Source organism: Lepus europaeus, chromosome 14 (assembly GCF_033115175.1).
Source record: "Lepus europaeus isolate LE1 chromosome 14, mLepTim1.pri, whole genome shotgun sequence".
NCBI lineage: Eukaryota > Metazoa > Chordata > Mammalia > Lagomorpha > Leporidae > Lepus > Lepus europaeus.
In genome coordinates this window covers 52,327,936-52,348,446 of record NC_084840.1, presented here as the reverse complement: position 1 = coordinate 52,348,446, position 20,511 = coordinate 52,327,936, and the positions used below count along the sequence as shown (strand labels likewise).

The 20,511-nt window shown below is 40.6% G+C and overlaps 1 protein-coding gene across 1 annotated transcript in view; it reads right to left on the bottom strand.

Moving 5' to 3' along the window:
• Window positions 1-11,419: 11,419 nt before the first annotated feature.
• KCNK1 (potassium two pore domain channel subfamily K member 1) overlaps window positions 11,420-20,511 on the bottom strand; it is a 45,189-nt gene continuing 36,097 nt past the window's right edge. Inside the window, exons 2-3 of the mRNA XM_062211378.1 lie at window positions 15,814-16,209; window positions 11,420-12,400 (exon numbers count right to left, since the gene is read on the bottom strand). Of these exons, the coding sequence (XP_062067362.1) occupies window positions 12,141-12,400; window positions 15,814-16,209 (656 nt within the window). The 3' untranslated portion in view covers window positions 11,420-12,140. The remainder of the gene's footprint in view (window positions 12,401-15,813; window positions 16,210-20,511) is intronic.

Here is a 20,511-nt window from a genome sequence, read left to right as displayed (position 1 = left end):
CTGCTATTCAATATAGTTCTGGAAGTTTTGGCCAGAGCTATTAGGCAAGAAAAAGAAATTAAAGGGATACAAATCGGGAAGGACGAACTCAAACTATCCCTCTTTGCAGATGATATGATTCTTTATTTAGGGGACCCAAAGAACTCTACTAAGAGACTGCTGGAACTCATCGAAGAGTTTGGCAAAGTAGCAGGATATAAAATCAATGCACAAAAATCAACAGCCTTTGTATACACAGGCAATGCCACGGCTGAGGAAGAACTTCTAAAATCAATCCCATTCACAATAGCTACAAAAACAATCAAATACCTTGGAATAAACTTAACCAAAGACGTTAAAGATCTCTACGATGAAAACTACAAAACCTTAAAGAAAGAAATAGAAGAGGATACCAAAAAATGGAGAAATCTTCCATGCTCATGGATTGGAAGAATCAATATCATCAAAATGTCTATCCTCCCAAAAGCAATTTATACATTCAATGCAATACCCATCAAGATCCCGAAGACCTTCTTCTCAGATATAGAAAAAATGATGCTGAAATTCATATGGAGACACAGAAGACCTCGAATAGCCAAAGCAATCCTGTACAACAAAAACAAAGCCGGAGGCATCACAATACCTGATTTTAGGACATACTACAGGGCAGTTGTTATCAAAACAGCATGGTACTGGTACAGAAACAGATGGATAGACCAATGGAACAGAATAGAAACACCAGAAATCAATCCAAACACCTACAGCCAACTTATATTTGACCAAAGATCCAAATCTAATCCCTGGAATAAGGACAGTCTATTCAATAAATGGTGCTGGGAAAATTGGATTTCCACATGCAGAAGCTTGAAGCAAGACCCATACCTATCACCTTACACAAAAATTCACTCAACATGGATTAAAGACTTAAATCTACGACCCGAAACCATCAAATTATTAGAGAGCATTGGAGAAACCCTGCAAGATATAGGCACAGGCAAAGACTTCCTGGAAAATACTCCAACAGCACAGGCAGTCAAAACCAAAATTAACATTTGGGATTGCATCAAATTGAGAAGTTTCTGTACTTCAAAAGAAACAGTCAGGAAAGTGAAGAGGCAACCAACAGAATGGGAAAAAATATTCGCAAACTATACTACAGATAAAGGATTGATAACCAGAATCTACAAAGAAATCAAGAAAATCCACAACAACAAAACAAACAACCCACTTAAGAAATGGGCCAAGGACCTCAATAGACATTTTTCGAAAGAGGAAACCCAAATGGCCAACAGACACATGAAAAAATGTTCAAGATCACTAGCAATCAGAGAAATGCAAATCAAAACCACAATGAGGTTCCATCTCACCCCGGTGAGAATAGCTCACATTCAGAAATCTACCAACAACAGATGCTGGAGAGGATGTGGGGAAAAAGGGACACTAACCCACTGTTGGTGGGAATGCAAACTGGTTAAGCCACTATGGAAGTCTGTCTGGAGATTCCTCAGAAACCTGAACATAACCCTACCATACAACCCAGCCATCCCACTCCTTGGAATTTACCCAAAGGAATTTAATTTGACAAATAAAAAAGCCATCTGCACATTAATGTTTATTGCAGCTCAATTCACAATAGCTAAGACCTGGAACCAACCCAAATGCCCATCAACAGTAGACTGGATAAAGAAATTATGGGACATGTACTCCATAGAATACTATACAGCAGTAAGAAACAACGAAACCCAGTCATTTGCAACAAGATGGAGCAATCTGGAAAACATCATGCTGAGTGAATTAAGCCAGTCCCAAAGAGAAAAATATCATTTGTTTTCCCTGATCGATGACAACTGAGCGCCAAAGAGGAAACCTGTTAAGTGAAATGGACACTATAAGCAACAATGAACTGATCAGCTCCTGTCCTGACTTTAGATGTACAATGTAATACTTTATCCTTTTTAGTATTTGTTGATGTTGTTGTTGTTGTTCTAGTACTAGTGGTTGAACTCAGTAATTAACACACAATTATTCTCAGGTGTTTAAATTTTAACTGAAAAGTGATCCCTGTTAAATCTAAGAGTGGAAAAAGAGAGGGAGGAGATGAACAATTTGGTACATGCTCAATCAGACTGGCCGCAAATGGTGGAGTTAGAAATGTGCAGGGGATTCCAACACAATTCCATCAAGATGGCATGTACCAATGCCATTGCACTAGTCCAAGTGATCAATTTCAGCTCACAATTGATAGCTCTGATAGGTCTAAGAGTCAAAGAGATCACACAAACAAGACAAGTATCTGCTAATACTAACTGATAGAATCAAAAAGGGAGAGAAAGATCCAACATGGGAAGTGGGATACACAGCAGACTCATAGGATGGCAGATGTCCTAAACAACACTCCGGCCTCAGAATCAGCCCTCAAGGCATTCAGATCTGGCTGAAGAGCCCATGAGAGTATAGCAGGCATGGAAAGCCAAGATATCATGGGAAAAAAAAAAAAAAAAGACCTAAATGAATGATCTCTGTGAGTGAGATCCCAGTGGAAAGAACGGGGCCATCAAAGAAGGAGATACCCTTCTCCGAAGGGAGGAGAGAACCTCCACTTTGACTATGACCCTATCGGAATAAGACCAAAGTCAGCGAACTCTAAAGGCTTCCATAGCCCTGGCAACTCATGACTAGAGCCTAGGGAGATTACTGACGCCATGAACAGGAGTGTCAAATTGTTAAGTCAGCAACAGGAGTCACTGTGTACTTACACCCCATGCGGGATCTGCCCCTAATGTGTCGTCTAAAGCCAAGTGATGCTATGACTGGTACTGAAACAGTATTTTTATACTTTGCGTTTCTGTGTGGGCGCAGACTGATGAGGTCTTTGCTAATTATATACTGAAGTGATCTTCTGTATATAAAGAGAATTGGAAATGAAAAAAAAAAAAACAACCTGGTGTTAAAATGGAAATGGCATAGAAAATTAATTATTTTGAAAAAAAAAATTATGTAGGATCTCTGTCTTTAATGTGCTTTACATTGCTATTTAATGCTATAATTAGTAATCCAATGGTAGTTTTTTCACTCGATGTTGCTATATGGGCAAAATGTTGAAACCTTTACCTAATATATACTAAATTGATCTTCTGTATACAAAGAGAATTGAAAATGAATCTTTACATGAATGGAAGGGGAAAGGGAGCGGGAGGGGGGAGGGTTGCGGGCGGGAGGGAAGTTATGGGAGGGGGGAAGCCATTGTAACCCACAAGCTATACTTTGGAAATTTATATTCATTAAATAAAAGTTTAATAAAAAAAAAAAAAGAAATGTTCTCTCACAGATGCCCAACACAAAAAAGAAAATCACAGATACTGTGGTTCTGAAGCATGGAATGTTCACTATTACACGTGTTTGCACTATTGTAGGTGGATGGAGTTGGGGAATGCTGTGTAAACTCAATGGAGTAATCCATACTACTCATTATCAAAGAATTGGTATACATTGAGGTTCATATAAAACTACTACTCTAAGAGGTATTATTTTATCTTTCACTAATGACTCAAAAGGCACTTAAATATTCTGCCTAGTTCCAAGAGAACTGTTGTGAGCATTAACTATCATTGTGCAATAAGAGCCAGTGAAAATAAATTCACAGTTGATAGCTTGTTTGCTATTACCTGAACATAAACTGTGGTGAGGCAGAAGGAAATGTTATTTTGGAATTCTGTCCCTTGTAGTAATGGATTTTAAAATGATCTTCACTCTGAGCAATTCGCATCCTCTGAGCTGCAGCATTGGGTCTCACCACAGGCCCTGGGGACTGACTTCTGAAGTCTGGTCTCACAGCATGGTGGTCATAGTCAAGTGCTCAGTCTGCAGGGTGTCTTGGATAGACAAATGGATTTGTTTGACAAATAACTTCCAGCAGTTAATGGGGTGGGATAAAAATAAAATATGTAGCATAATATACTATACAATATCCAGATACAATTGCTTCTCTAATCAGCCAACACCATTTTGTCATAACCTTCTGAAATTAAGACTCTAACAACATAATGATAAAATAGAATGACATTAGATGCTACATTTGTATGCATGAATGTGGGTATATGAGTGCTGTGTGAAAAACTGGGATTTTATGCAGAGTACAAACATAATATTTAGAGATGGCTAAATATTTCAGAAGATGTAGGGATGTCTATGTCTTTTGCTTCTAATTATTAAATTATACTATTTAAAACCTTTGTTAGGAGCATCCTGTTGTAGGTATTAAGGTCACTATTCCTTTAATTTCCATATCCAGACTGAAAGCCTCTCTTGGTATCCTCACTAAAGTTCTGCTTTCACAAAAGTCCCCAAGTCCACTTTGTAGTTAAATCCAGTATCCTTTTCCTCAGCCCATTTGGATGTTTTCCACCAGTTGACACTGGACATTTTTTTGAGTGTTCACACATTCCTTCCAAATATCAGGCTTTGTACCCATAATCTCATTTCGTCTGCGTGAAAGTCTCCATTATGCCACACCCTACATTATTAACAAAACAACCTCTCCCTGCCTTTTTGAAGTATTGTTATTTTGGTTTTGGGTTGGAAACTTCTGTCTCTTCATCATAATCTTTATGGGTTAGGAAGACATGTTAATTACTCCAAAAACTGCCCATGGCGTCTTACCCTCCCCTATTCCTCCCTTTGCATTCCAGTCAGTCTCCCCTGAATCACCGTGTGCCTTTCGTTCTGTAACAGGGTCCCTCTGGACTCAGGCCCAAGTATGCAGGCACTTTTGCCAAGTTTTCAAAACCCTGTGTAACTCACTTTTCCTAGCCAATTTTTGCCCCACTGCTCCAAAATATGCTTTAGTTGTTATCATTATTATTTAATAAACAAGCTCAGACTTTCTCCATTTGGAATAGTGATTGACTCATACTAGCAACTACATTTCATTATGACACATAATGTTCCAACCACCCTGCTAAATATTTTCAAAAAAATCACTGTTGTCCTTGGGTGGATGAGGAAGCTGAGGATGAGAAGCGTGCCTAAAGTCCCACACTTGCAGTTAGTACCCATGACCTCTCACATGTGATGCACTAAGGGGAATAAATGCACAAGATTTTACCATTTTAAGACTTGGCTGAAAAGTTTCTTTACAATCACTGGACCAGATATTCTGCATACCACTCATAAAATACTCTCCTTTAACTGCCTTAGATATATACTCATGAAAACTTGAGATCCATAAACTCGTGTAGCACAGATCAGCTGCAAAGAAAAAAACAATGTAAGGACCTAGGTTAAGCAGCTGTTTTCCTGAAGTCCTCCCTCAGGGATCTGAAAGTGTTCTAGGTGGTTCATCCAGGACCACTTTGACTGCTGGGCTTGTAATCCTCTAGCCAGTGTCCCTTCCCAGAGGGTGTCACTAATGGGGACTTGGGATGTCTGTTTCACTTGTCCCAAGATAGAGGTGCCTGGGGCAGCCTGTTCCCTTTCTCAGTCCCCCGGATTCATAGGGAATAGCATGGAAAAAAATGACAAACCATGATAAAATGTCAGTCAAGTAGTTTGTAATTGAGTTCTGCCAGCTGCGGCACCTGCCATCAATTACAGTTGCCTTTAAATCTAGCTTGGTCATTGCAGAATGGGTGGGGATCGGCTGAGTTCCAGCTTTTAAGGTCACACTGTTCTAAACTGCAATGCATCACGTTGCGTACTAGGTTGGTTATAACCGCTTAGAGGAAGGCTTTCGTTATGCAACAGTGCACACTAAAAGGGGCTGAATTCAGCAATTTAAACCAATGTTGTCTAGACAGAGTGAGAATAGAGCAAAGCAGGAGTTAACAGTGAAATACACTGATGTTTTTCACTATTCATGGACATATTGAGGCTGATGAGCTCTGGGTTTCTACCAGCTGCTTAGAAACAGAAATCAAGCCGGGTTATATATGTGAAAATACTTATGTTTGTATTTACATATATCATTTATATATATATATACACATATAGACATCAATCATGGAAGCAAAGGGATAGAGAAGCCCAAAGCTCAGCTCATTTCTTCACCTAAAAGTAAATAACCCAGAGGTTCCCTTTATTTACACAAGAGGTTAGCAGCGGTGTCATCCTCATCTGTCACTGACAGCCAGGTGACATCAGTGTTCCGAAACGACATGCCTAGTCCAAGCGAATTTTCTAGGCAATGGACATCGCCATTTAAACAAGTCCCCTAAAGCAAATCTCAATCATTTTAGATGGAAATACGGTAATCCCCTCTTGCGATTTTGCTTCCCAGAAACCAAAGTCAGCTGAGGTCCAAAAATATTAAATAGACAATTCTAGAGATAAACCATCCATAGGTTTTAAGTAATTTTTATTCTTTTATGTTGTAATACTTGGCCTATTATATTACTATTAATCTCTTGCTTGCCTAACTTATAAATTAAGCTTTACCATTGGTGTATATAGGAGTTTGGGGAAAAATGGGGCGTGCACAGAGTTTGGTACTATGCAATGTCACGATCCAGTGGTGGTCTTGGAATGCACCCCCTGCAGATGCTGAGGGATGATGATGGGTCTTCGTTTACTCCGTTGCCTTAAGTGAAGCACATTAAACATGGTTTAATGTTATGAAAGCTGGGTTATTGAAAGAACATCAAAAGAGATGTGCTGTCCTAGAGTTGTCCTGTCCTAGCCATCTGCAGCTGCCTACAGGGTTCCTCTTGGTCTTCCAGGGTGGGGGTGCGGCAGTCAGGGACACTGGTTGCAAGTGTGTATTTGCTACCACATAACATGGTTCTCAGTGAGGGTGTACAATGCACTTGGTTCCATACACTGTACACGGGTGACCAGCAGATGTTAACATGGAAAAATGGGTATTTTTTGAACCAAGCAATTATTCCTATTTTTACAATCATCTTGACCTGAGTATGCCTTGCCATTTGGTCTAGAATAAGTAAAGTTCACTACACGTATGAGACAGATTGTTATGTCTCTGGACGATATGACTGTATACAACTTTCTCAGTATACAAAAGGGTGATGAGACTGTGCTATTCAGACTCTGAGGGCCCCAGGATGCCAGGGGACCATGCAAGGCATGCAGGGGTGATTTGTGGTAACTGAGAGACACTGCTGCTTTATGACTGTGTAAGAATTGCATGGTAGTCATCACCAACTTGCATCTTGAGAATTCACTTTTTTTTTAAAAGATGTATTTATTTATTTGAATGGCAGTTACATAGAGGCAGAGGCAGAGAGAGGGAGAGAGGTATCTTCCATCCACTGGTTCACTTCCCAGATGGCCTCAACAGTTGGAGTTGTGCCAATCTGAAGCCAGGAGCCAGGAGCCTCTTCTGGGTCTCCAATGTGCTGGATTGGAAGTGGAGCAGCCGGGACTTGAACTGGTGCCCATATGGGATGCCCGCACCACAGGCGGCAGCTTTACCTGTTATGCCACAGCGCTGGCCCCACTTTTTTGTTTTTTTGTACCATTGGGAACTGTAACATGGAAAGTGTGCTGACATAATCCCGGAGGGCTATTGGATAACAACTCTCTTTATTTTCTGTGGGTTGGGAAACCAGAGCAATGATTTTAGCAAAACTGTGTGCAGAGTCACTATGCTGAGGCGAAGAGAGGGTTTACTTCCTATTCAGTGCCTGGCCGTGAAACATTCTACTTAAAAGCAGTTTTATTGACTGCCAGGTTTCTTACTATATTTTAGAAAGCTGAGGTAGCCTGACAACACATATTAGATACGTGAGATGTTAGGAATATGTCTTTAGCAAACAACTTCATGTTTTGCTTCACACAAAAGCCTCGGGCATACCAAATTTCCGTAATGTAAAACACTTGGAAAAAAATAAAATGAGTCACTACTCTAGGAAAAACTCTATGTATTATGGAGACAGATTTAAAACTTTACTGTGCCTCATCCAGTAAAGGAAATGGCACATTTTGATTCCAGTTGTGAAGTCCCTAAGACATTTTTGTTTCCCAATTTGTATGTACGTTTCTGAAACCAGATCCTGAAGGGACCACCTTTCCCTAAGCGAGGACATGAGTATTCATCACAGCGCTTCTCAGCGGAGGCGGGATTTGGCAAGAACAAATCCCTAAATGGATGTATCATGCCACACAATCGGGACACTCTGTTCTCCCTGAATTGTGAATAGGAGAATACCACCCGCCAGTGCATGCCTGTACCATACAATGAGCTGTTCTTTGGGGTAAGTATTAGCTGCTTTTGGTAAGAGGCCATTGAACTACTGATAACTTTTAAGGGTTAAAGAGGTTTTGCATGGACTATTTCAGTTATCTTGAGGTCTCTAATTTGTAAACCTGCATATCTGCTTACTCATAGTTTAAAAGGCACAGACTATAGGATGGGTGTTTAGCCTGGTGGTTAAGGCACTGCACCCTAAATTGGGGTGCCTGGGTTCAACTCACAGCTCTTCTATCAATTCTAGTTTCCTACTAATGCACACCCTGGATGGCAGAGGTGATGGCTCAAGCGTTTGGGTCCTTGTCACCCACAAGGGAGACCCTGAGTGAATTCCTAGCTCCTAGTTTCAGCCTAGTCTGTTGTGGGCACTTGGGGACTAAACCAGTTTTTGCAAGCTCTGTCTGTCTGTTTTCCTGCCTTTCAAATTAAAATGAAACAAAAAATAAAGCCACAAAATACACATACCCAATGGCACAAGGTTTGTAGAAATAAGTATGACCATTTTTCAGGCAAAAGAAAAACAGTGATTTCATGTCTTGGTAACCTAATCATCCCCGGGAGGTTTTTTTTTGTTGTTGTTGTTGTTGTTGTTGTTGTTGTTTTTCTAAAGTAAACCTGAGTTTATCTGTTCAGAAATGCCCCCTCCTTTTCTCCCACCTGTCTTCCTCTAAAATTTTTGAACAAAGCCCCTTTTAAATATCTTGAGGCATGACTGCTATAGAGAGAAATCACAGTCTTAGAGATCAGTGTTTACTGGATTCTTTTAGAGAGTGTTCCCATGCTTTGGCCCGTATTCCCTTTTGGAGAGGTTGAGAACTCTCACTGAGGTACTCAGTTCTCTCCTCAAAAATCAATATTCCTACCAGGAGGTTACAACCTTCAAATTCACACAGGTAGCAGTCTCTCTCTTTTTTTTTTTTTAATTTAATTAATTTATTTTTTGGCAGGCAGAGTGGATAGTGAGAGAGAGACAGAGAGAAAGGTCTTCCTTTTTTTTTTTTGACAGGTCTTCCTTTTTGCCATTGGTTCACCCTCCAATGGCCGAAGCCAGGAGCCAGGTGCTTCTCCTGGTCTCCCATGCAGGTGCAGGGCCCAAGGACTTGGGCCATCCTCCACTGCCTTCCCGGGCCATTGCAGAGAGCTGACCTGGAAGAGGGGCAACTGGGATAGAATCCGGCGCCCCGACCAGGACTAGAACCCGGTGTACCAGTGCCACAAGGCGGAGGATTAGCCTGTTAAGCCATGGTGCCGGCTAGCATTCTTAATGACAGTGATCTCTGCTGGTTTTCTATTCCAAAAGCATTTTGTAGGATTCTTGGGAATTCAATCTAGAACACTCGTGCCCCACAGGCAGATCTTGAACTCAGCTCATACTCATCACTCAGAATCCTCCAGATTCACTCTCACCTCCAAGTATAGTCTCTCACCTCCCACTAAAGTGTTCCCAGTGTCAGTTCTAGTACAGTCACATTGCCCTTCCAGCCGCCACCATGCTCCAGGGGGCCCCAGCTCTGTCTGAGAGGTTGATCCAGAGCTCCTCATGGTTGACACAGCTCATTTCTCCCTAAGGGTAGAATCTGTTCGTTAGCTGAGGATAACAAGAAAGCTAGGGGAAAACACTCTCTGGTTTATTTCCTATCTGTTGGGGTGGAGAGAGGCTCAAAACTCATTCCCATGTCTGTGTCTCACCCTTTACATAAACAATAACAACAACGTGAAGGGCATCAAGGTTAAGTGTATTCCTTGCAAATACAACCACTTAAAATTAAGTACCACACTCTATTACTTATTAATGACAGTCGGATTCAGAATTGTTCCCTCATGTGCTTCCTCATTTTCCGTACTTTGAACTCCCCTCTCATATTAAAGCCAAGCTGCTGTGGCACACAATGTATTCTTTCTGCATTGCGTAAAATAGAATGACACCCTCCAAGTACAATCCACCATCTGGGAGATTATATTCTTCAGTGCCTTAAGCCGCTGCACCATACCAAGCAGTGTGATCACCATGAATTTTGCAGATCAATCATATCCATGATGCAAGCCTCTGTTCCCTAAGAAGGCTCTATTTTCTTCTGCAGTCCATGGTCTGCCCCCAGGAGAAGCATGGTCAGAATGGAAGAAATGTGTTTGGGGAGTAACATAACAGATTCTGAACACTGGCAATGACCGCTGACAGAGCTCACCAGCACAGGAGTGAGGAAGTGCACAGGGAGCTACAGAATTGTGGTGACTCTTTGTTACAGCTCCCAAACACGGTTTCATTGTTTGGAGACAAGATGTCTCCTTCTTTATGCAATAAAGAAGGGTCATGTTTCCTAAGTCAGGGGATGTGACGTTCAAAGACATCAGGGCTGGTATGGTTTGCTCATGGTGCTTGACTCAGCAGATTACTGAGTGTCCTAATGTGAGAAAGCATTGCCCTGAGATCAGAATGCTTGGCTGTCTCATCAGCAGGGTACAGCTCTTTATCAAGACCTTATCCACCACTTGGACAGCTTCCCACAGGTGGTAGGACTCAGTCACAGGTGTTTGTTACTATGCAGAGTCTTTCTAAAACACTTGATTGTGGAATAGGCATTTAGCCTAGTGGATAAGATGCCAGCATCCCATATTGCAGGAGCTGTTTCATACTTTGGCTTTATTCCTGATCTAGCTTCCTGCTAATGCAGACCCTGGGAGGCAGCAGTGATGGTTTGTGATTGGGTCCCACGTGGGAGACCTGGTTGTGTTCCTTCATCCCATGTTTGACCATGGCCTGGACCCAACTGTTGCAGGCATTTGAGAATGGGAGTAGATGGGAGCTCTTTCTGTCTATCTCTTTCGGTGTCTACCTCTCAATTAAATAAGCTTAAAATTCAAATAAAAAGTATTAATAGTATTCTGTGTACATTAACAAAGTATTACCTTATGGTTCCCATGAGAGAGTATACTCATTGCATATTCCTACACATTTCCTACAGAGGAAAACATTTGATATATTAAAGCATAGGATTTCTACCAACTAAGATTTTTATTTATTTCAGCTTATAAATTTAAAATTGTTGGATTAATGCAACATAACCTGTTAGCTTGGAGCTTTTATGTTCCAGTTCTGTGCTTTAATACTAGGAATCTGTAAATCACAATTTACTTTCAAAGCAAAATATCTTAACCTTTTAACAAATGCTATCTTCATTGCTTGTTCACTTCCAAATAAACATTGACAAACATATTTAGACATCTGATATCATAGTATTGCAAGAAGGTAGAAACATTTATTGTAACAGAACACCAGGCTATTCACTCTTAAATTTCTTTTTCTGCTTGGTGCAGCAATTCTGGATTGTTCAGTATAAAGAGAGATCAAAAGAAAAAAAAGAAAACTACAATCTTGAGTTAACAAGTAGAATGTGGTTACCTAAACCCTATGTACAGCATATAAACATATTTATACTTTGTATGTACATAGCTAATGGTTACCTATTCATTATAAATAGTAGACTTAACTTAGATTCTACAAAAATAATCATTTAGCATGGCACATGCAAACCAGTACACAGAAACCTATTTATAAAACACATCTCTGCCTTTTTGCTTTTAAATATAAATGTTGCTATTTAGCCATCAGCTAAATGATTTAAATGCAAACCCCAAAGTCCCCAATTTTAAAAGTATAAAATATGTTCTATCCACAGCTGCACGCTGTTTTCAAGCCTTCTTCTCCTATTAGTAAAGTCTAGATGATTTTGTCACATGTGAGTTATAGATACACAACCCATTTCCTCAAGACAGTTACATCCCACCAGACTCAAAGCTTTCTTCATTCTATTTTTTACTTTTCAAAATATTGCAAATAGTAGCTATTTCTTAAAATAACATCATCTTGGCATTTACGTTCTTGTCAAAATGAACACGATTAAGCCTTTGTCTCAGGCCCTGACCCTGGACACTCAGGACAATGCGGCCAAGCCCGTGCTCAGTGGTTAGCTGGGCCATCTGCACAGGCAGATGATGGCGTGGCCACGAAAGGCTCATTTTGCTTCTGATCGTCTTTCATGCCAGCTGCTTGTTCTGTGATGGAGGAGAAGGACAGCTGGTCATGCTCTATAATGTGCACTTGATCTTCATCCTTGTCCTTCTTCACATAGAACATTTTTCTGAATTTTTTCAGCTCATGGAGTTCACAGAAGGTTTCCAGAACTACCAACATGGCAATGAGGCCAAGTAGCAGGTAACCTGTGTGAGAAATATGACAGTGTCATAGCGGAATCTAGTTACAGCCAAATCAACTATCAGATGGCTTACCCACTCCCGGACAAGCCAACACAGAACTGTTAATGGACAAATCAATTGCCAGTTTTTTAATATCTAGGAACATGTTGACGCCCTGGGCTCCAAGTGAAAAGATCCAGAGAAAGACAATTAAGCTTCTAAAACCTTAGATTATTTAGAATCACAAGCAACCATATTTGAGAAGAACCAGAAGTTGGGGCTCATGTAGCATTGCTAAAGACAGAGAACAAACTGACCTTCCATCCAAGGAGGGCTCCAGCTCTACTTTATCAGTGGCTCACAAAAGGCCAGGGGCATTTTAGAAAAGTTTGCTTTATGAAGGAGTGTCCGGAAGAAAGCTTGTCACCTTTTTAGCCCTCAGTGCTCTTATTATTATTTCTCCCACAGAATAAGAAAATTTAGTAATAGAATTTACAACCTGGTGCAGTGGATTAAGTCACTGTTTGGGAAACCTACATCCCATGTGCCAGGGATCCAGTCCCACCTCTGCTTCCCATCCAGTTTCCTGCTAATGTGCATTTTGGGAGGCAAGAGATGAGGGCTCAAGATGCTTGAGTTTCTGACACCAGATGGAGTTCCTGGCTCCTAGCTTTGGCCTGGGCCATCCCTGGCTGTTGTGGATATTCTGGGGGTAAACCAGTGGGTGGAAGATTTCTCTCTGCATTCTTCCCTTTTTCTCTGTCATTCTGTCATTCAGATAAATAAATTAATGAATTACAATAAAGAATTGGCAACAATATTGAATAGGTCCTTGTGTGTGGCTGTATACACTTAACCTACAAAACTACTTGCAAACAGAACTTAAACTACTTGTAAACTGAAGCTCTCCGTTACATGACAGTCATTTTTTGGACATATGACCCATTCACTGGCTAACTCTACCAGCATTTTGTTCTTAAAGAAAAAGATACCTGCTGATTCTGGTACAGTACTATTCCTTGGAACTTGTGATGGGAAAATGATGATTTTAAGTTAGCTCAAAAATCAGTTTCCAAAAGAAGAGAATGTTTATCATGGAAAGAAACAGAAAAGTGAAAATGAAAACTTTAAGAATAACAAAAATCCCAATTTTGTGTCATGGCAGTAAAAAAGTTGAGGAATATTTTCAGAAAATATATGAGCCAGGAAAGCTAGAATTGGCAGAACAGAAATAAGAAGGTTGATTAGCTCAAGAATGCAAAGTTTTGGTATCTTCAGAATTTGTAGGCTCTGATAATAATATAGTGCACACAATGTATTTTCTCATATTTTAGACATAGCAATGAACATGTCAGATTGATTGAATCTATTACATTCCTTTATCATTACTTAGTCAAATTCTCGAGTGCTGTCAGAAATATCCATAGGGTTTTAGTGAAAAGCTGAGGGATTTTATCCTACCCATAACTAATATACCTTTAGAATATTCATTTGTTAGATACTCAAGTTGTTGATATGCAAAATAGAAACCAACCCTGTAAATTGTAAAAAAATATAATTCTATGTTGTTACAACTGATAAAGTGTTATTTAAGGATTTGATATCATATAGAAAAGAAAAAATTGAACTGTTAGACAAAATTTATGAGAAGGCAATTTGCACAAGAGAGAAGTACAGCTGTTATGAAAGATTTTAAAAATTACTATTAAATACAAAGAAAGTTAACGTAACATTTATTGTGTTATCAAATTCACACACACACACACACATACACACACACACGATTCTACTGACCAATATCACCTCAAAGCATTGAAACTTAACACATAGATGGAACTAGAACACTGTAAACTTGTAAGCTCATTTGGAAAGCACAAGGTCAACATGTTCTTTGAGTCACAAAAAGGCATATTCATTTTGGGATAGCAATTCCACTTCTTAGAAGGATAACAAATAGGGAAAGGAAAAGTATAAATATACAAAGATGTCTATTTCAGTGTTATTTATAATACTCTCAAATTAGAAGAAAGCCCAGTAGCCAACAAGAGGGGCATGGATGGATGTTTGTATAGACACCTTGTGAAATATCATAAAGACTCTTAAAATAATAATTATGGTAACTAAAGGAAATAAGAAACTATCTTTGAAATCATTTGGCAAACTTCTATTGAACTTGTACAGCAGCCAGGCACTATGCAAAATGTTGAAGCTTTATGAGTGAAATCTTTGTTCTGAGTGAGCCTGTGGTTTCGTGGAAATGTTAAGATACACAAAATTCAAGCATTTCATGAGGTTGAGACTACAAGGTGAGGCCAGGACAGAGCACGTGACTGCCTGTGTATCTGCTTTGATTTCCTAGAAGATTTGGTCTGAGCTAAATCACGAACTGAAAAAATCATGAGAGGGCAGGAAAAGAAAACTATATTTATGCCATGACTGCAATCCTTTGCATCTTGAAAAGCATGGCAAAGTCTCCTGCAAAAATGAGCGGTTTCTCAAAAATGGGTAACTAACTTTTCCAAAATATTATATTGAATTGAAAGCAAAAAAGATGTTTAACTATTATGTCATTGGCTACCCAAATTTTAATGCCTATTTTATTTTACAGATGTAACATCCTGAAAACAGTGTATACAAGCTAACATTTTCAAAAAAGAACCACATGCACAAATGAGATTAAGCAACTGTTTTCCGATTTTCCTGGTTAATTAAATGTTTTATAGTAACATGTTTTATAGTAACAGGCTCTGAGACCTGACCTAGTTTTGGGATGCTTAACATATTTAATAAAGTAGAGCAATTTTTTGTTGTTATTAAAAATTAGGACTGGCATTGTGGCATAGAGCGTAAAGCTGTCACTTGCAGTGTTGGCATCCCATATGGGTGCCCGTTCAAGTCCCAGCTGCTCCACTTCCCATCCACCTCTCTGCTATAGCCTGGGAAAGCAGTGGAAGATGGCCCAAGTCTTTGGGCCCCTGTACTGGCTCAGCTCCAGCTGTTTTGGCCATCTGGGAAGTGAACCAATGGATAGAAGACTTTCTCTCTCTCTCTCTCTCTCTCTTTCTCTCTGTAACTCTACTTTTCAAATCAAATAAAGAAATCTTTTTAAAAAAGTTAGTCAACAAGTACATTTTGTAGGGAGTATATTTGGACCAAACAGAATTTTTGATGTATTTGTAATGCTTCTTACATTATTTGTAAGAAACTGGTCAGTAATTTTAGGGTGCCTGGTAAAGCAAGTCAGTAGTAGTATTTATGCATAAAGAATTTTCAAAGGAATCATGAAATAGAAGAGTTACAGGAAGATAGTAAAAATGGGAAATGTGTCAATGAGAAACAATTAGCGCTTTTATGAATGATTATTCATGAGTAGACAGAGAGGAGCTTAGAACAGCAAACAGAGACAATAGGTGCAGTCTACGAATCTGGATACTCACACGTGATCCCAATCTTGTAAAGCTCCCTGAATTTTTGGTTGTAGCCTTCTCCAGGAACGTAATCTCCTAAGCCAATAGTGCTCAGGGAAATAAAGCAGAAGTAAAAGGATTCCAGGAAGTTCCAGTCATCCTCCAGGACAGAGAATACGGCGGCTGGGATGAAGAAGAAGCAGGACACGGTGATCAGCCCGAGGAGCACAGCGTGCACGATGGCCACCACCTGCTTGGAGAAGCCCCAGCGGACGTGGAAGTAGAGGACTGGCCTGCGGGTGACGTGCACAGTGACACGCTGGACCACGGCCGTCAGGAACAGGAGCGTGAAGGGAATGCCGATGACCGAGTAGATGATGCAGAAGGCCTTCCCCCCGTCTGACAAGGGCACGGTGTGACCATAACCTGCAAGGGCAGAAAATAATTGAGGTGAAGAGGAACAGAGAGTAGAAAACTACACGTGTCCAAGCCAAGCAGAGGAATGGCCTGAGGCTCTGAAGGTTTTGTACGACCCTTAGGCAGGTGAAGTTCAACAATGGATGTCATAAATTAGGGAGGTACACCGCACTTTGCAAAATCGGATCAGCTCTCCTAACACACCAGAGTCTCTGTTTTTAAAGTTTTATCTATTTTTTTGAGAGTCAGAAACACAGAGAAAGAGAGAGAGAGAGAAAGTTCCCATCTGGAGGTTTCCTCTCCAGAAGCTTACAATGGCAGGGGTTGGACGTAGTCTGAAACTAGGAGCTGGGAACTCAATTGAGGTCTCCCATGTGAGTGACAAAGAACCTACGACTTGCACCATCACTGCTGTCTCTCAGAGACTGCATTAGGAGTCAGAGCCAGAGGTGGGAATCAAACCCAAGCACCCTACAATGGGACATGGGCAACATAACCACCAGGCCAAACTCTTGTTGCAAATCTCTGGTTTTGAATTCACCATCAGGCTGAATAGAAGTTCTGTGTGTGTCAGAATGAAGTCTCACACCATCTCAGATTGCTGCAAAAAACTCATCGCAGGATTTCTCCTTCACCAGAGCTGATCTACCCACTTTTCACTGGCTCCGGGATCCTAACTAGTCAGGCTCAAACAGCAGTCTACATTCATGTCCAAAACAAATTACTCATAGAACGTTCTAATGGGAATGACTGACAAATAAAGAGTGTATGTGTAGGACTAAGCTGATAAGAGTACACTAGAAGGGCGGGGAAACCTCACCTAAGACACACACATAAGAGGAAGGAAAATGAAGATTAAAATATACCAGGCCACAAAACAGGGTAATTCTTTAAAAATATTTTGCCAAATTATCTGGTTAAATGGTACATTCAGAAACCTACCTATTTCCTCTCTTGTCATTTTTGCATATTCAAAGATGCCACAAATTGCTCAAAACATTTAAAAAATTACATTAGGACTAGTAATCAAAGCACACATCTATTTTATTGCCTACTAGGTTTGTGTCATTTCCAAATCAAGCCAATCAACAGATTCCTTTTTTTAAAAGGTTTTATTTATTTATTTGAGAGGTAGAGTTACAGGCAGTGAGAGGGAGAGACAGAGAGAGGTCTCCCTTCCTTTGATTCACTCCCTAGATGGCCACATCGGCTGGAGCTGGGCCAATCTGAAACCAGGAGCAGGTACTTCCTCCCTGTCTCCCATGCAGCTGCAGGGGCCCAAGGACTTGGGCCATCTTCTACTGCTTTCCCAGGCCATAGCAGAGAGCTGGATTGGAAGCGGAGCAACCAGGACCAAAACCGGCACCCATTTGGGATGTTGGCGCCACAGGCGGAGGATTAACCTACTGCGCCACAGTGTCAGCCCCTCAACAGATTTTTCATCCAAGAAACGGCAGCAAGAGAGAACCCTGCTAGGCATGAGGCTTGGTAGACTATTTTAAAAATCGCATGAGCATATTATTCTGAGAGGACTAACATGTCTGAACGAGTCAGTTCAAGAAAAAGCCAAATAAATGCATTTTTTATGAAATAGGATTCTGAAATCTCTCAAGTATGCAAGTATAATTGAAATGTGGTTCCAAAAGCTGAACTCTAAAATACGCTGTAAAAGAAACAATTCCAAAACATTCAGTTGCAGATCCCCCAAATTCTCTGTGTTGTATCTATGGCCCGGAATGTGGTTGTTGAAAGGCTTCCTGGATCACTCTGAACCTGCTGTTCCAGAAGGTATGCCGTTTATGAATAAACCATAGCAAGCTATAGGAATCCTCTGAAATTGTATGCAAATTTTTATATTCACCCACATATGCATGCTTTTGCGGACAGATTCTAGAGCTTTGATTCTTACAAGGAGTACATCATCTCCAAATGGTTAAGAATCATTGTTCAACCATCGGTTCCTGAATCCAGCTGGTCTCTGCACACGCAGCAGCTCCTGCAAAGTCATGGCTAATTTTGAGCACAGCATTGAAGGAGGGAAATGGGTAAGTTGGACTATCCAGAGAATAATGTGAGGTATGCAACATATGGGAGCTGGAAAATATGAATGTTGTTTCATTTTAAGGAAAAAATGTGACAGAAGAAGAAGATTGAGAATGAAGCAGCCCACATCACAGAAACGCCAGAACTCACAGGAGCTATGATTTTAGAAAGGATGTTCTGATATCTGGAAGTAGAACCTGAAAATGGAATTTTATTTAACAAATGGAAAGGCTAGTACAAAGTTAGTTACGAGCCTGTGTCTAAAGTAGTAGGAGGTAATAGTGTTTAATATGGGTGGAGGGTCCAGTAGAGACTGCACAGGATGGATTTTACCTTGGCCAGGATTTTGTAGAGGACTGGCTGAGTCAGCTAGACTCAGACTATGCAGAAGTCTTCAAGTCCATGATTTTATTATCCTTCTGGTAGTATTTTGATTTACTAGCTTTACTAAAAGTGTAACACATCAATTTCGCACAGCCTACATGTTCTGAACCATCTGTTCTGGTAAATTTCATGATTTAGGTTCTAGTAGAGAAAAGTAAACAAATTTCTAGTTTTCAAATCTTTTAGCATACCATTTTTTCTCTCCCAAATTTTGGAAGCTCTTTTTATTTTAATGTTAACTAAACCTCATTCACTAAAATGCTATCTCCAAGCAATAAAGATCATCATCATTACAATACCTTGGGATATCTTTCTGCAGTAATGACATTTTTATGCCAGTCATATATTCTCACTATGAGATTAAAAATCATCAACATGTAGATTCTCACTGGAAGCCATTTTTCTTCTCTTGATGCTTACAGAAATGTGGTTAATAGAAAGTAAAATGTAAAGTTTACATCCCATTTGTACTGTCCACACTTTCAGTGCAGGCCATATCAGGAAAGCCCTCCTCTCTACTGACCACATGGCAATTCTGCTGCAGTAGACAACTTCATGCACCAGATGGAAACTTCCAGTCCTATTGAATTTTAATGAGGTGGTAAATAATTTACTCAAGTTCCATCAATTGAACCTCTAGATAAATCATGAAGCGAAGCTCATATTTTTAAATCTTGGAAAAAATAAAACCCATTACAAACCATGAATTTTTTAGCAAAGTGTTAACAAATCTTCTATATTTGGGGTTCTTCAAATTTTTCTAAGGCATTCATATAATTTTAGGGTTCAAAAAGCCTATTGAGAAGAAACTGACTTCAAAACTTTGGTTATGATTCTGTGATAAATCCCCACATACTGATGTCCTTGTGTTCTAGCCTCCTACTACACAACTGGTAGGCTTCCTGCTATGATGGTGCACCTGTTGGGTATGCTGGAGTACATGGTTGGCCATACCAATAACTGACAGTCTCCTATGAAATCTGGCTTCCCATTTGGCTATTTTATTTATTTTTAAAGATTTATGTATTTATTTGAAAGGCAGAATTACAGAGAGTCAGAGGCAGAGGGAGAGAGAGGGGTCTTCTATCCCCTGGTTCACTCCCCAGATGGCTGCAATGGCTGGAGCTGTTAGGTAGGAAGTCAGAAATGAGCTTATGTGTGTGTGACAAAGGCCTAAGGAGTTGATATCTAGGTCCAGCATCCACATCTCAAAGTCATCCCAATAACCTCCCAGGTACAGCCCAGTATCTGCACTTCAAATGCCCTGCCCCTTCTACCCAATAACCATCCTTCCTCTAGGGCTCCTCTGGGGGCACGGGGTGGGTGGGCAATGCCAGCCAGGCTTCCCCCTGCCTGATAACTTCAGGGGGAAAACTCAGATAGGAATTTTTCATATTTATATCCAAAAGTCCTTTGTTCCAGGAGGAGAAGGCAAGACCCATCCCCTTTACCTCCCCCAACCCCTGCCTCAACTGGACTGCGCACCCAGCCCTCTGCCTCTCTGCTGAGCCGCCTGCCTGGCCTGCCCAGGTGTATTCTTTCCACTCAACCATGTAACCTCGCTCTCCCCCAGTCTGAGTGACTGGGCATGCTCTCTCAGGTTCTGTCTGGAGAGGTGCCCATCCGTTCTTACTGATGTCCCTGCCCTAATAAACCTTGCTATTTTGCTTCCCACTACTCTCTGTCTCATGCCTAAATTCTTTCTTGCGCGAAGACAAGGACCCTAGCTTCTCCAGTAACTGAGCCACACTGATCAGAAGCCAGGAGCCAGGAGCTTCCTCCGGGCCTCACATGTGGGTGCAGGGACCCAAGGACTTGGGCCATCTTCCACTGCTTTCCCAGGCCACAGCAGAGAGCTGGATGGAAAGTGGAGCAGCCAGGACT